General features: G+C 41.4%; 1 protein-coding gene across 2 annotated transcripts in view; it reads left to right on the top strand.

Annotated features, from left to right (window-relative positions):
• Positions 1-16,570, top strand: part of ror1 (receptor tyrosine kinase-like orphan receptor 1) — a 131,133-nt gene that overhangs the window by 71,780 nt on the left and 42,783 nt on the right. The window contains exon 2 of one of the 2 annotated variants that reach the window (XM_040129339.1): positions 15,362-15,424. The exons of the other annotated variant lie outside the window; for it this stretch is intronic. Coding sequence (XP_039985273.1) covers positions 15,362-15,424 — 63 coding nt within the window. The remainder of the gene's footprint in view (positions 1-15,361; positions 15,425-16,570) is intronic. 2 annotated transcript variants of the gene reach the window in all.

Consider the following 16,570-nt stretch of genomic DNA (forward strand, 5'->3'; position numbering starts at 1 on the left):
CCCCCATCTCAGACATCAGTTTCACACCTTTCATAAAGCAGCTTAGACACCTGTGAAATCATTCTGACTCTGCCGAGCTGTGTGCGTCATTAGATTCCAACTGGATCATCAGAGACTTGGATCCGAACTGGGAAAATTCCTTCATCTTTGTCCTAAACCCCTGATAAATTGTTTTGTGCTCTCACAAACTACACAGCTGCTTTGATCCATACTATGTTTGTGTCCACATTTGTCACTGCGGATCCCGAATGATTGGACTCTCAGTAGCTTCACAGCCCATTTCTCAACCTCTGTTTCTCCCTGTCTTTTGAAGAGGACGGAGGATTGTTTACGTTAGCTTGAACCAGACCCGAGCACGTCATGGCTTTTATGGCTTTTAAAAGGACACTGTGTAATGTGTATAGTGGAGAGTTACTGTATACAGTTTAAGCAGGAAGGACAGACCTGGAGGAAAAGGAAGTTCCTGCAAAGGTAATGAAGTAAAACTTTCCATGGGCATGTTTCTCCTGCACAGCGAAGAGAAGACAGGAAAAGGGAAGATGTGGAGAAGAAAAGGACAGACAATACTGCAATTTGATGAGAAGCTCTGACCCACCAAACGATAGTACTGTAAACATATTCCATATGCTCTCACTGTCTCCACCTCTGTCTCCTCCTTTTCTCCTGTCTGGTCGTCTCACCGCATCTCTTCTGATTTCCTTCCTTTCCCCTTTTCTCATTCCTTTTCACTCTTCCGCCCTTCTCTCCTACCCACTTGTTGTTTTATTGAGGAATGCTCCACTGAAAAGAGCATTTGATCTCACTGCTGCTTTGACCTAAAGATGGAGGAAGGGAGAAGGGATTTAAGGCTGCATGTGTCCCCAATTACGGCGCCGAGATGGCAGCAATAACGCACTGCTTCACTCAGCGGCTGGTGGACGGGAAAGAGACGCCTAATGAAGGCCAGAGTACCCCTAGCTGCTGCCAATTCTAACACATACATGGACACTGCACATGCATGGACACACACGCACGCGCACACACACACACACAGGCTTGCTCATGACAAGAGCCTTCACACAGCTCACCACATTTGAAGGCTTACACTGCACACATTTTCTCACCCCACCCTGTCTGTTTGACTTCCCTCCACAGCAGTCTCATAAAAATCGATAAAATAAATAATGGACCATCAAACTGTTTTTATTCCTATGACAGGGACGCTGGGGATATTTTAGACTAAACCAAAAGAGCTAAACTAGCTCACGTAGCCTACAGCATGATCAGGAAACCGTACTGGCTTTCTTTGTCCCTCATATCTACATCATGCAAGTGTTTTCTAACTACAGTTAGCATGTGATAATGTACTACGGATACACTCCACGCACAACGATTACAAACATTTCTAACTTCAACTGCGTTCAAAATTTCACCCCTTCTTTTCTGTCATAAATCAGCCGAGCCGTTTCTTCAATCCCTCCTGAGAAAAAAATATCTGTAAAACTGTTTAGGTGTCCTATTAAAAATTAAATATCCTTGCCTTAATCCAATTTTGACTCTTTTTTATATATATATATATATATATATATATATATATATATATATATATATATATATATATATATATATATATATATATATATATATATATATATATATGAGGCATATAATGTCCCATCAGCATGGTTGTTACATCCCTGGGTTACTGAGATGCTCGTATTTGTAGTGCGTTTAGAACCTTCAGAAATGCAAGCAAAAAACCCCATGCTCTATGAGGTGTACCGCTCCACTGACGTGTCAAATAACCCCATTTCTATGCAGCCTAACTTATCTGGAAAATAACAGTATATGGTGACCTGTAATAACTACGCTGCAAGTCTGTGAGAAAAGGAGGAAAAAAACAAAAACAGTCAAAGGTTCAAAGGTCTGATAAACTGATGAGAATTAAGGGGCAGAAATATCACATGAAGGTGTGCAGCAGGCGGTGGGATCCTGCACTCAGAGGGATCTAGCAGACTTCGTCTCTGCAACCTGGGCGATTCTGGACAGGAAATGAGGTAATACAATAGAGATCTTTGTGCCTGTAGTACTCCTTTAACACCTCTTTCTTCTCTGCGCCGCCATCTGCCTATCCTCCTTTCCATCGTCTGGGGTGGAGGTTGGATCAGTTATGAAGTGTCTGTTTGAGAGAACCGGGTTTATGGGAGGTGAGGTGAGACTGTGTTTGGAGAAGCAAGCTGGGATGCTTTACAAGGTGTGCTTAGTCAGCCCCCGCACCAGTCATCTGTTGAAATGAGATGGAAATGACAACAAGCTAAGGAAATGTGAGAAGAACCGTGATCATCTTTGTCTCTCGCGGCAGATTTTGTCTCTCTCCCTCCCTGGCACTCTTGTTTTCGCTCTCTTTTGTATTTTTCCCACTCTAATAAAATCCAGGCTTTCTACATCCATCAGCCATCCGCACTCCCTCTACTTGTTCTGTGTTCAATCCAGGAAGATGTCTTTGGGTGGAAGTCTTGTCATAATCAGCCCACATTTGCAGCCAACAGAAAACAATGGCAAACAAAGAGAGATCAGGCACGATGTTCCACCCAGCAGGCTCGTTTGTTTTGATCTGTCTTTGAGGCTTTGTGCATCATAAATTATCATCATTATAAATTGGTTTAAATTACAAATGATGAGACTCAAGATATGGGAGTAGAAACGGCAGCAGAAAAACTAACTAAAAGCTTTATTTATTCATCAGAGGAAGTAAATATTAAAATATCCTTAATCATACATCTGAAGTAACATTTTTTTTCTAGTGTAGATTTGAGTGGAAAGCTGCAAAATGGATGTATACACATAATTTACTAACAAATAATGAACATTGACAATACAATGAATCCGCTTTTATGGCTTTTAGAGGTTTAGGTAGGCTGAAGCAGGCACTACCTACATATCTTAGGAACGTGAAACCGGATTCACTTATGTTTTAACCAGATATTTTTCTCTTTATTTTCTCCCTAAGATTGACATTCAGCTCGCCTGGTGTCTTTTTCCATGCTGGGTTTTCCATCGTTCATCTCTCCACCTTTTCATCACTCCATAACCATACGAAACCTGTCTGCCCTTTTCCTCCTTTGCTACTTTTAAGGAATTTTTTTCTTCACATGTTGTTATTCTTTTCCTGACGATTTCCAAACCACAGTTTAAAAATCGAGTCTGTTTCCGTTCAGTGGGTTTCCCACATGGTCAAGTTTATCTTATATCATCTCCACAGTTTTCATGACTTACATCTGTCTGAAATTTTTTCCTCGTCTTTTGTACTTCTTTCACATTTTGTTATCCCTCTTTTTTTTCCCCCAATCTAAGGCAGATCCGGAGCAGGTGTCCCAACCCTCCTCATTACTCCCCTTCCCTCTTTTTGACATCAGGGATGGGTCGAAGGGGAATCAGAAGCAGGCATTCTATCTCTCCAAAATGCACATAGTGTATACACTTACAAACACACCACATCTGGTTCCTCACTTATTAGGGCAGATGGGTAAATTTCATTATAAGAGAATCCCTTTTGACAAATCATTCCCATGAAGAAAGGCCTATTTGGACTAAATCACATGAAACCTCCCTCACATGTACAGAATAAAAAGCAGGGCTCTTTACTATTTTTTTCACTGTTGTGAAAAACTCAGTGAAGTAGTGTCATTTCTCTTCAAGCTGAAACCCGATTACAAAGGTTCCTTCATTAGCGTATGGCCTAAGAATTTTGGAAGAGGTTGGTCGTAGATTGGCTAAAAAGGCTTGATTAACAGAACTGGACTCTGGCTCCTGACAGTCAATATTACACTGTTCCCACTTTTACCAAGCTGATTTTGTTTCAAATTTGCTGAAAGTGGAAACAAATTGTCTAAGCTTTTTTTTTGGCCCGAATATTAACTTTTTGTCACTTTTAATCCTTTTTGAGCATTAAAAACAAGCTTGGCTGTAGGGTTATTTTTGCATGGTTTTCTCTGTTTATCTCTCAGTTCTTCACAAAATATATTGAATTATCTCAGATCATGGGACAGTAAGTGAGGCCTGTTTTTTTTTTTTTTTTTTTTTTTGTTAGCTCTCATATTGCAGATCCATCACTGCATAACCTCACTTGGACAAAAGTGATTCTTTTTAAAAAAGGTATTTGTCTAAATCCGTTGCGCATTCAAGATAACTTATGATCTTGAATACATGTCATCTTAACTGAATACTGTCAACATTTCAAATACATTTATTCATTTATGTTTGTATATTTTCAATCTGTATCTCACAGTACTTTCTGAGATGTATGTGAAATCTGTTTTTGTGGTATCGTATGTGAAAATGCTCCAGTCCAATTCCCTGGGTCTTAATAATTCTTTCTGCAGTAGCGGACAGTGTTTTGGACATTGACCGTGTGGGTTTATCTCCCTGGCTCGTTTTCAGCTCTAACTTTTGGGACACAAAGCTCTCAATTCTCTTTCCCACCACTCATCTCCCCTATTCTTCCCTTTTCTCTCTCCCATCCTGCCGTCTCCCTCATTAGTCGCCTACCTTTTCCTCCAAACAAGTCGAGGAATGCTGGTGCTTATTTTCACAACCAGGGATGAGGAGAGGGTTCCCGTAGCGCATCAGTGTGATTGACAGTGAAGCGTGCTGAAAACGCTCAGGGGTTCTCTGTTTGCAGCCCAGACTTGGTCTCTGATACGGGGCTGGAAAACCAAAGAATAGGAACCCAGGAGAACCCATTTCATTTTGCTGGAATGAGTATTCCTTGCACTCTTGGTATTTTTCTCTCACTTTAATCTCTCTCTGTCTTAGTTTCAACATTATATCTCCCTGTCTCTCTTCTCCTCCTCTGTTTCAAATTCTCTCTCTGTCCCTGCCATATTTTCACTGTGGCATGGTGTCAAATTTCTCTTAGCTAGGTCCATCTTACAGCGTCAGCCAAGACTGCGAGTCATGAGATGATGGAGACACGATGTCTCATACCCAGTTTCCCAGAAACATCCCAGAATTATTCTGCATAATTTTTATTGTGCAGTCACTGGCCCATGTAAAACATCTGGTCAATCAGAAAGAGAAAGCTTGCAAACCACACTGGGTTAACTGAATGGCGTTCTTGATGGTTTAAAAGAGCATTCCACCAATTTAGCCTTGCAATCCTATAAAAATAATGGACACACCATGGACAGTTTTTTTTTAAAAAATGAACAAAGTCGACGCAGAAGAGGGTTAGTAATGTAGTCTCAACCTGCTGGCTTCAAGCAGAGATGAGGAGCTCGCCACAGCGGTCTGGTAAGCTAATTTCTGTCTTACTCCACACCTCCAGATTTTTTCATTGTCAAACTAGTGGTCTTCAGCCCCAAATGAAGCTGTCTCAAGTGATGTCACAGTTTATCAGACTTTGCACATGTATATGCAATAATGCTCCCCAAGAACTGTAAACAGACTCTGATGTGTAAAATCAGTGGAGTTCCCCTTTAAAATGCCTGACCATGGGGATGTATTTTATCGTATGATTAATAACAAAAATGTCTTCATTGTGTGTGGAAATACAAACATAAAATAGACAGATGTGTACTGAATTGTATCATTTGATCTGAATGTGGTGCATTTTTGTGTGTTTTTGAATTGATTCATACTTTAGAGTCAAAGCAACCATGACCATGGCGTAATGGAAGACAGACCAGCAGCATTCTGGCTAATAATTCCAATGTTCCAATTTACTCCCGTCATTGTGTTTGACGTGTCAGTTAAATCAAACCTCCTTAGCTTGAAATGGTCATGCTCTGTGTTTCATTAATGGTCTCTGGCCTAAATGCTCTCCATTGATTTGAAGGCCAGCCTGCCAACACTTCTCGGTCATTATAGGTCCTGCAGACAAGGGGAAATTTCAGCCTGGCAGGTGAGGAAATACCGACACACGTAAAGAGTGGTTCTGGAGTGGCGCCCAGCTCAACTGTAGTCACATGATGTCTAAATCCAAGTCACGTTTGAAATCCAGCAGCATTATCGTGGCGTTCCCATATTCCGTCTGCTAGGGCCTCTCCTTTTGAATCTGTCATCCTCGAGGAATCTGGGAATGCCGGCAGTGAGCTTATGGAGTGTGTGTGTGTCCCTGGCTGCACCTGGGCAGACATTCACACACATACACACACACACAGACACACACACACACACACACACAAGCCAGCCAGCAAAATGTTATGTGTACTATTCACACCATGCACACCACACACACACATGACACATAAGAGTCATCTAGTCACAGAAAAAAAAAAAGTAAAATGACTGATGCCTTATGAGCTACACCCCACAGACCCGACTGCTTTGGTCTTAGCTTATATAGCTTACCTTATTTTCAACACCATGACCACAACAGGGACATTCTCAACAGGACACAAATTTGCACAAATTTATCCGCCGCTCACATTCACCATGCTCATTGCAAGCACAGCCATCCAGTCCCACATCCACACAAAGTAACACACACAATGTGATGCAGGTGTATCTACATTCCACAGACAGATGAACAGACAGATGGCTACCTCTGCAGATTACGTCAGGGTCTCAGGGCTCAGTCTATCTGCTTGGAAGCGATCGGGCTCTCCAGGAAGCTGAGCACACGCGCGTGCGCGCACACACACACAAACGTGCACACACACGCGCACACACGCTTGTACGAGACCTGTCAGGTGAAAACAGATGAGCCACACAGTAGGTGGTAACATGCTTGTGCAGATTCCTCACTAGTCTGCTTACGCCGCTTGTAACCTTGTAACACGAGCTAAAGGGAGCCTCACCCAAAATGGACTAAGCAGGCCTAATACATTAGCAGGGTTTCCAACGCAGAAGCTCACCGGAACAGCAGGGGCCCGTGCATCAGCCCGTTTTAACATATGAGGCCTAGCAGAGTCCGATCGGGCCAAACAGTTAGAATCACACAGCATGAAACTGACAAATGTGAAAGACGGACCGTGGTTTAGTAAGATCCTCAGCACATAGCTAATCTTTCCATACAGAGGAGATTTGTGAAATTGCCTTTACTGTACATAAATCCAGACAAACCCACTAAGAGCTAGGTTTATTCCCAAGCTCCAGGCCATGCTGTGTGTTTGCGTGGGTTTCCTTAGCGCTCGCAGGTTTCCTCCCATATTTCAAAGGCAGGCAAGTAGTCTGGGGGACTGGAAATTATTCACTTGCCACTGGTATGAATGTGCATGTGGGCCTGAATAGTTTAAAGACCAGTAGTTACTGAGGTGTCAGCTATGGCTGGGAAATATTGCTGAAATAAATATCATAGTATTAATCACATTTTTTTTTTTTGATATTATTGTGCAAAATGCAAATTTATGCTGAATAAACACATAAAAAGATCAAACCGATCCAATTATATAGACAGAAATCTTTGCACATATAAGTCAATTAACAATGATATTGAATCAATTGAATCATCCAGCCCTAGTGTCAGCAAATTGAGATCCTAAGCAGGTGTAAAGGTCAAAGGAACAACGCATCAGATCATAGATTCTGGTTATGTTTGGTGCTAAATTGCTCATTTACAAGGAGTCCCAACAACCCCAGCAGTCTAACCACCGTGTCCCGTCTTCCCGTTTTCCTGTTTCTAAACGTTTCTTATGTCCTATCCAATATTTAAAAAAATGCTCATCTACATCATTTTAGAATGCTGCCATTACTGTTTCTAGCCCCCGTGGTGTTATGGGCTTCGTGATATTCTTATTTTCAGTACATGACTTGGCACGGGTACACCAACCAATTTGCCCTAGTTGTGGGTGAGATGCCACTATAGGGTTTCAGTGGAATAGCGGGAGCGCCCTCCCCCTATTTTTGTGTTATGTGTGCGGTTAGGCCGAGGGCTGCTAAAGACTGGGAGATGACGTTAAACGAATGGTTTGGACAAGAAAATCCCCACTGATGGCTCTATGGAAATTCTTCTTTTGTTTGCTACCTTCAGAGAGGTCAGAGGTCAGGATCTGCTGCAGACCCTCAGACCAGCATCCCAGCAGGTTGTACAGATTTAGTGTCTTCCGTAATGACATAGCTCTGCGGTCCACTCAGGCGTGCCCTTCAGCCTTGACCGAGGAATGCTGGGTAGTGACAGTTGTCAACGTGAGCCTGACGCTGTGATATCATTTGTGAAATGACAAACTGCTGTTTAAAAGGATCTTCTCTGCTCTGGCTGATCTGTGTCAGCTATAGCTTATTCTCGGTGTGCTCAAGTTTCCTCTGAAGTAGCTTTGCAGCAGGTGAGAAGAAAAAAAAAAAGCCTCTGAGATGGTTGGGTGTCAGGATTTGATTTTGATAGGTTTATGCAATGGGGAACTTACTGTATGTACAATTAAAATCAGTGCTGATCCCTGTTTAGCGCACACAGCTATTTTAAAGATATTTTTAAAAAGCTATGCAAGAAAGTGTCTCAATGTTCGTGCCTCCATGTCAATCGAATCAAGCTCCTTATTATTAAAGAAAATAAAACATAAAAAATGGCCTCATGAAGCATGTTTTGCTGGAAGAAAGAGTTGAAGTTTGCTCCAAAATTTAACAAGAATTTGATGTCAAGCTAAACTATCATTTCAGACGCATTGCAGCTTTCTGAAACGTGGAGCAAAAGTTGCATAAAACATCCTCCCTGCTCAGCTCTGTGTGGTTTTTGGAGGGGAAGCAACAATTTTTCCTTTTTTTTAACTGTGTTTTTTCATGTTAGAGCAAATGGTTTTTGCAACTTGAGCCCTTTCTCTCTCTTGTTGTCTATTGTTCTGATCCAAAAAGGGCCTTGTCCTGCAGCCTCCTGTCATCTACCATGCTGTCTCCTCCGCTGCCTCCCTCTCTCTCCCCCACCCCCCTCTGTGGTCTTATAAGGTTACAGAGCAGAACCTTCTGAGGCAATGCACTAATGTGTGTTTGTCTTAGTGATTCCTGTGTTCTTTGGTCCATGATGTCCTCAGGTGAACACTGAACTGGGCCTGCTTTTATTCCTCTATACGCTCCAATTGAGCCTGGGAACTAACAGCTGCATGCACACACGCAGGTGCAGCTCTACAAAAACACACACACACACCCACACACACACACATTATTATCCTTTTTCTAGCTCTATCTCTTCGTCTCGTCTCTCTTTTAAGGGTAATTTAAAGTTATTTCCACTTGGGTTTATTACAATTGTAGCTTGAGTTGTGGCATTATTTCTATTTGTAATAAAAACATTGTACCTACCAAACTGGGAACACAGCTTGCCAAAAAAGAAGTCAGACGGGGAAAGAAACACAAGAATTCAGACAATTAAACCGATTTTATACCTTCCCTCATATTTAGTTGAAATACAAAGCAAATAAAATTATTATTTGGAAAGTCACCATAATGTTTGATTCAGTTACATTCAATTCCATATACTTTATTTGTCTTTCAAGGGGTAATTTAAGGCGAGCAAGTTTGCTAACAAAATAACACAGACATCTCACCCACACATATAAAAACAATCCAAAAATACAAATATTAGAAAGAGTTCAAATTAAGGATTAATGGCAGTGGTCAGATCTGAGCAGTCCCCCACAAACGCACATACCATGTTTAAAAAAGCAGAAGTCAAAAGTAGCAGTGTATTAATCAGTACATCCACAACAGTTTCCAGACTGATTTCTAAGTCTAGTTTTTATCCACTTTACTTTGCGTATCTGCTTATGCACAAAATTTGCCTCTGCAATGAGGAATTATTAGTGACAGTGGGGCTGTGCATACTTTCCATCCTACCTCCGAATAAAGTTAATTTTGATAATGCAGTTGGCCGGTTTACAACTTGTCAGATCATTCAGAAGTGGTGTTGTGTAGTAATATTGCTGTGTTCCCATATTTCAGTAGGTATTTTGGCCAGCACTTTACCATAACCAATAGAAATGATGGCCAAAATGTCAAAAATAAGAACCAAGTTGTAATAAACCCTAACCCTTCCATTTGAGTAACCAAAATCACCAATCATTTCTGTCTCCTTCTTCCCACTGTCCACCATTCCTTGGACTCTGTGAGGCCCATGTACTGTATGACCAGTGAAACAGTTATTCACATCTATGACAGTGAATAAAATCTCCAGCCAAAACAAATCACGACTTGGTGGGACAAAAACCCACTTCTTAAAAAGCAGATTTTACGAGTGCCCTCACTTTGGGTTTATTGTGAAGTTTCCCTTTTTTCTCTTACTGTGTTTTTTTTCTGAACTCTCACATTTACCAAGTCATCTTCCCTCCATTTATCTCCAATGCTTCTACTCTCCTTTGCAGGCCTCCCTGACTTCTCTACTCTCCTTTGCTCTCCGCCAGTCTTCTTTTTTTCTTCCCCTTGGCATGAAAAGTCTTTATTCTCTCAGGTCCCTGTCCTTTCGCCAAGACTGTAACTTTCTGCTCATTTTCCAATCTTGAACCTAATAAGTCATTAAGGCAGCTCGAGCCCTATATGGTATTTAGTCTGGTTCTTGGTGCACGCAACAGCAGAACATTCGCTGAATGCTTCACTCTTCTCATATCTGTAACTGAACATTTGGGTATATGGAGGGAATGCATGTTCACATAAAAGTTAGGTGAGTATGCATGGGGGGGGCGCGGTTGAGATGTGACGGTGGTTTGTAGGGGAAATCAGAGCATTTTTTTATGCAGAGGCACCTAAGTTTAAAAGTTTTGTTTTTTTTAAATAAAATGGGTGAGCAAACATTAGAAAAGAGATCAAGAGAAAGATATCCAGTAAATAAATTTGAGAAGGAAATCATTATCATTCCCGAATTTTCTTAATCTACGCATATCAATGCCCCACCTCCTTAATGCAGAAATATGACATGGCTGCATTGTGAAAATAGTGGGTTTGCTGTTCTTCCAGATAACCTCTGAGTTAGGTCAGTTTTCCAGCTAATAGGGATGGCAGAGGACCTTGGGAGAGGCCCTAATAACAGAGTGGGAGAGCGCATACATCAGTCTCACTCACCACACCAACCACTCTGGCTCCAAACACAGCCCCTCAGACCATATAACAGCGTATTAGTTGCCATGCATAACTGCTCAGATTGAACATTTCTGATTTGGTTCTGCTTTACCCTCTGAGGCTCCCCTTTTTCTCACTTTCTCCTTCACTTTCCTTTGATTCATTCCTTTCCCTCGTTCCCATGCCTTTGAGTTTGAAGGTCTGCACTAACTTCCATATGCTGCTGTCACAGTAAAGTCACACCATATTCTCCAAGCTTTATATGGGTTAAGGTCATGTCCCTGCGTTATTTTTATCATCATCAGCCAAATACATCTGGATGGGGATCAGAGGGCTGCTCTCATGGAACTTTCTGTCTGGAGATTTGCTGTCTGGACCTCTCAAAAGAACCTTCATGTTAACAATTTACTGTAAATTGTGCCACAGGGATGGCAAATGAGTGGCACCCAGTTGCAAATGAAAGAAGAGGTTCCAGAACTTTCAGTTGTATGAAATATGCCAAGAGGGGCAAGTGATAGTATATATTAAGGTTGTCAGACATCCAGATTTTTGATGGATGTTCCCTGCCATACCAAAATGGCCTGAAGTTCAATACTGACATGCTGTGGAAATATGTGCACAGCTTTATGATCCAGGTTATATTGGTTTTCTTTGAAGGTACTTAAAGGGAAATTACTGTAAAATTAGGGTTTTTAACAGTTGAGATAATCATCATTCTAATAAAAACCAATGGGCAGAGATGGTATCAGTGCACAAATAGTTCTAGGAAGCTGACTTGTGGCTTTAAAAATGGAAATGATAGAGAACCAGCGAAAAGGTAGCTTGGCCCTTGGCACGAAACAGACTTCAACCAGCGCTGTTAAATTCTCTTAGAAACTGGAATTTTAAAGGGTGCTGTAGATGTGAATTACATACTGTACCTGTGAAATGATGACTCTACAACTATCACCACGCTATTAAAAAAGAAAGGGGGCATTCACATGTAAGCTGACCTTTTAGTTGGTGTTATAAGCTATTGACAGCAAAAACATGTAATCTACAAGTAAAACAATGCACTGGGATTGGTTGTCTGTGAACATGTTAGAGGACCGAAATTATTAAGCTTTATCGGAGGCTGTTGAGACTACCCTCCAGATTTAATCAGTTAGCCTACCTACTATTAAGGAAACATGGTAACGTTGCTATTTGAATCAATTAAAAACATGTAGTTGTCATGATAAAATAGCTTTGAATGTTCAGTGTTCAATGAAATTGTATACCGAAATTAAATTAATATAAATGTATTTCTCCACGATTTGATATATATCTGCATTTGTGCAGGTGTGCACGTATCCGGCGTCCCAATCTGCTCAAAAATTGCTCATACCTAAACAAGAAGGCATGTTTTGTCTATGGCCTTTTGAAACAACCCATAATACCATTACAAGAACAATTCATAACGCTATTTTCTAATTTGTCACTGCAGTAGTTACGGTTTTAGTAAAGTGTAGGCAACTAATACTTCAAGGTTGTGGTCATGGTTAAAAGGAAATTCACCATAATAGCTTCTTCCTTTTTTCTACAATCATCAAAAGCAGGGCCTTGGATCCCTTTTACAGATTCATACTTTCAGACTAGGGCCTTTATAATACACAGATCCAGTCAACATATGGGGAACTATCAGAATCCGGATCATGATCCAATCAGGGCCCACAACCACAACTGCAAGAACTGTTCATTTAAACTGACACAGGCACTGTGAAGGTGCCTATTTTTAGTCCCTCATTAACAAATAGGCCTAATACAATTGCGGCCCTCCGCTGCTGAGAAACATTAGAAAGCTAATATCAAAATTACTGTGCAATTCATCTCCAGATATTTCAGATGATTGTCTCAATGAAAGAGAACTAACAGATGTGACCCAAATAGAGGAGAAATAAAATGGAGGAGAAATAGAGTGACCTCTTGTCTATTTGGACAACTGTCTTATCTGAAAAAGTAATGTCAGTAAAATCGGTTGTTTATTCCTGAGAAAAAAAATACATTTCCTAAGAACGGACAGGTCCAAAACTGTTCCTGAAAATACCACACTTTCTTCTCAAAAGTGTGCAGCTGTGCCTCCCCCTTATGGTTTTTATAAACTTTGGCAAGGTCCAACTCTCAGTCTTCCCTCCTCCTTCCCCTCCTCCTCTGCTCTCATGTCCAGCCCCCTCTATTGAACTCTCACCTGGCTGCGCTTGGCTAGCTCTGTGTTAGTGAAGCTAGTGAGCTGCATTGTCCCCGCTCATCCGTCTTTTCTTTTACACACAGGGCTCTGCGCTTCTTCAAGTCTGTCAGTCCAGAACACAGAGGAAACTTAGACTCACCTTGGGGGCCAAGACTAACTATATTGTCCTGTTGCAATAGGAGCCCTCGGGAACAAACTTGCAAGTCATTTTGGGTCCCATACTGTAGCACAAGTTGTGAGAGAATTTGAGATAAAGATAACTGAGAAGATAACAACATAGCCAGCAGAGATTATGAGTTATCGTGTGAACACAAATAAATACCAGTTTAATAAAGAGGTAACATAATGAACGCACGCCTATCTTTATGGTACACAACCCCCCCCACCCACCCCCCGGTTGCTGGTTGCTACATATCTGTAATAATCTTGACCATAACTCATAAAGCTGCCAGCTTCTTGTTATGAGCCTGCTGCCAAGACTCCAGACTCCCTCACTAACAGGTGCAGAGGCCCAAAGCGCTGTTCATTAACACAGCTCATTTCACAAGCACCACCACATAGTCTTTACCATCCTGACACAGCACGTGTAAAACAACACATTATCACCCAATTAGAATGACCCTGTGTCAGACGTCTGGTCCTGTTTGGCTGCAGACTTTCTCTCCTCACACACCCCGACTGTCACCCCGCCTCCCGCAAACATAGCTAGAATGTTTTCAAGTGGTTAATTCAAGACTGTAAACTGTTTTAAAAGTTTATGAAGTTGTTGAAACATATTTGAGAACAGGCTAGGTTTGCCGATATATCTGTATGCAAACAGTTGTGTCATTGCATATGGTTGCATTTTTGCACGTGCTTGTGACTGTAGGGCGCATGTCCCTATTTGGCAGGCAGCCATTTACTCATTCATCACGTTAAACTATCCCAGCCTGCCCGAAAAGACACAGACAGACGGAGTTATCTTAAATAGCAAAACTGAATGGTGTATTGAAGCTGATTGTAACCGTGGGATAATGTATGTGTGTTGAGTGTTTGTCAGAGAATCAGCAAAGATAAACTGTTTCAGGTTCCATCCTTGTCAGTCCTGCATGTTGTAAGTCCTGCACAGGCATTTTCATTTGTCAGGAATCACCTTATGACCTTCGGTGGTACACACTGAAGCTCATTTTCTGTCCTTTCTCTCCTGTAATGAAAAGCAGAGGGCTGTTCTGTCGTCAGTTGGTAATAACGCAGCATTAGGCCCACATGACCCGCTGATAGGCTCGTTGTTATACATTCAAACCTTTGATCTACACTAGGAAATGCACAATGCTGTCATCAGTGTTGTTTAACATTTAAGATGGGAAACTCTCAAAGCAACTTGTGTTTATTTCTAAATGCAGTCTTTTACCGAGAAAAGTGGCCACGACATTGTAACTGTTTATTTATTAGATAATATAATTAAAGCAGCATTAGCTGCTATTCAGATGTTTATCTTGGTATTTGACTTCATTTGATTTCAGTGGAGCAGCCTTTCTGCTACTGCTGCTGTTTTTGCTGTAGATGTAGGGGTATCCCATTGGTCCAGAAGGTCTGCCTGCGAGCAGTGTTTCTGGCGCTGCTGTTTGAAGTGACCCCCTGCTCAGACATACGGACTCAAAATGAAGCTTGCGGGTGTGTTTAGCATTGAGCTCCGATTTTGGCGTTTATTTTCTCCTATTTGCATGTTGCCACAGGCAATCAAAAGAAGTGTGACGGGTTGTCGCTCCTGCGCATCAGAGGACCTTTGCATAACATTGAACCTTTCTTGACTTCCCCACTTCGCGCCACTTGGTGACTTTTGTTTCTTTGAGCAGCAGTAGACAGCACTAGCATGTTTTTCGAGGTTCGTTCACATCGAATGGTTTCCTGTCGTGTCTCCCCTGTTTGAACTCGTGTATGTGGACAGGGCTAAAGCTCACAGCTTGAGTTGTATGACATCTTCTTCCTTGCTCGTCCACATTTACTGAGACCCTTTACTCCATGCTATCAAGTAACACAGAATTACTCCAAAATATTTCACTTTAAATTGCAGGGTTCATGATCCATCAAGTGAAATGACAATGGAACTAATGAAAGTCCATCCTGCTGAACATCACCCCTTTTTATATTTGTAATATGGTAGGGCCCAACAGTCAAAAACACGCTAATAGTTGTCTCCATTTCCTCTTCTTACAGGGTCTGAGTTTCCCCAAGACCCCAATGTGCTAGCTACCACTTCATGGAACACCTCTAGTAATGGTAAATGCACACACACAAAAACACACACTCGCAAAAAACAGGGTCCAGTTTTTAACACATCCTTGACAACCCTCTTCCCAAGAAAGCTGTTGAACGCATCTGTTACAAGCAATACAATGATACGTTCACAGTGCAATTAACACATGCCGCATTGAACTGTAACCCCTTGTCTGTCATATGATTTACATTCAATGATGTGTTAAAATTCACACATCCTCCGTAAATGGGCACCTTCAGCAATCCAAACCCACACCCATTGTCCCAGCACAGGCCACTGTAGAGGGTAATTGATGGAACGAATTACAAGTTGATCTAATCAACATCTGGGAATAAAGCCACAGGTGCACTGCATTTACTACTACTACTTTTAGATCTCTCTAGAGCAAAAGGTACCATTGGAGCTTCAAATTGCGCCAGTGCTTTTAGCACATGTTCTCACACTTTGCTGCATATATTCAATAAAAGTATCTTTCTGCAGACTTCTAACCCCCTTATTTCATCAACTTGTTCAGTTTGCCTCCTACTTGACCAGGAATCCAAATCCCATTTAGGGTAAAATACAGGACGTGTGTTCAGGTGAAGTAGAGACCCAGAGAGGTTTGAAGATGTGCTGCAGGGACAGGTCGTATGACTGAGCTTGTAACTGCGCTTTGGTTGCAGGATTTTCATAAGACAAATAGGACACACCACTTCAACATGTATTGTGTCCTTTTTCAGGTAGAAAATTTCCATCATTTCACAGAATGCCTTCTGAAAGAGCCCATAGAACTTCCTTCAACTTGTTTTATCCAGCTGTTTGTTGTGCCAAAAGTGATTTTTGTATTTAAGTATGTCACAGAGAGAGGTTATGGTTCCACTGATAAAACTACAGCTCCTCTTTCTCATCAAGCCACAACACAAGAGGCAGTGATCCCATACTTACCTGTATATCCACTAAGCAACAGTTCAGGGTCAAAATTACTCTTGGTGGACACAAGAATTGGTCTGATAATTAGACTAAATTATAATTTTGTTTCACTTCATACATTCAGTCTGACATTGTGTTCATGATAGCCAATTTCTGTCATTTTTAGCCTAAGCTCTGTAATTGATTGGTAGGAGCTGCTAACTTTTTCACAACGATTGAGAAAATTTTTCGATTTGGTA

The sequence above is a fragment of the Xiphias gladius genome, chromosome 6, assembly GCF_016859285.1.
Source record: "Xiphias gladius isolate SHS-SW01 ecotype Sanya breed wild chromosome 6, ASM1685928v1, whole genome shotgun sequence".
NCBI classification, from domain to species: Eukaryota; Metazoa; Chordata; class Actinopteri; order Istiophoriformes; family Xiphiidae; genus Xiphias; species Xiphias gladius.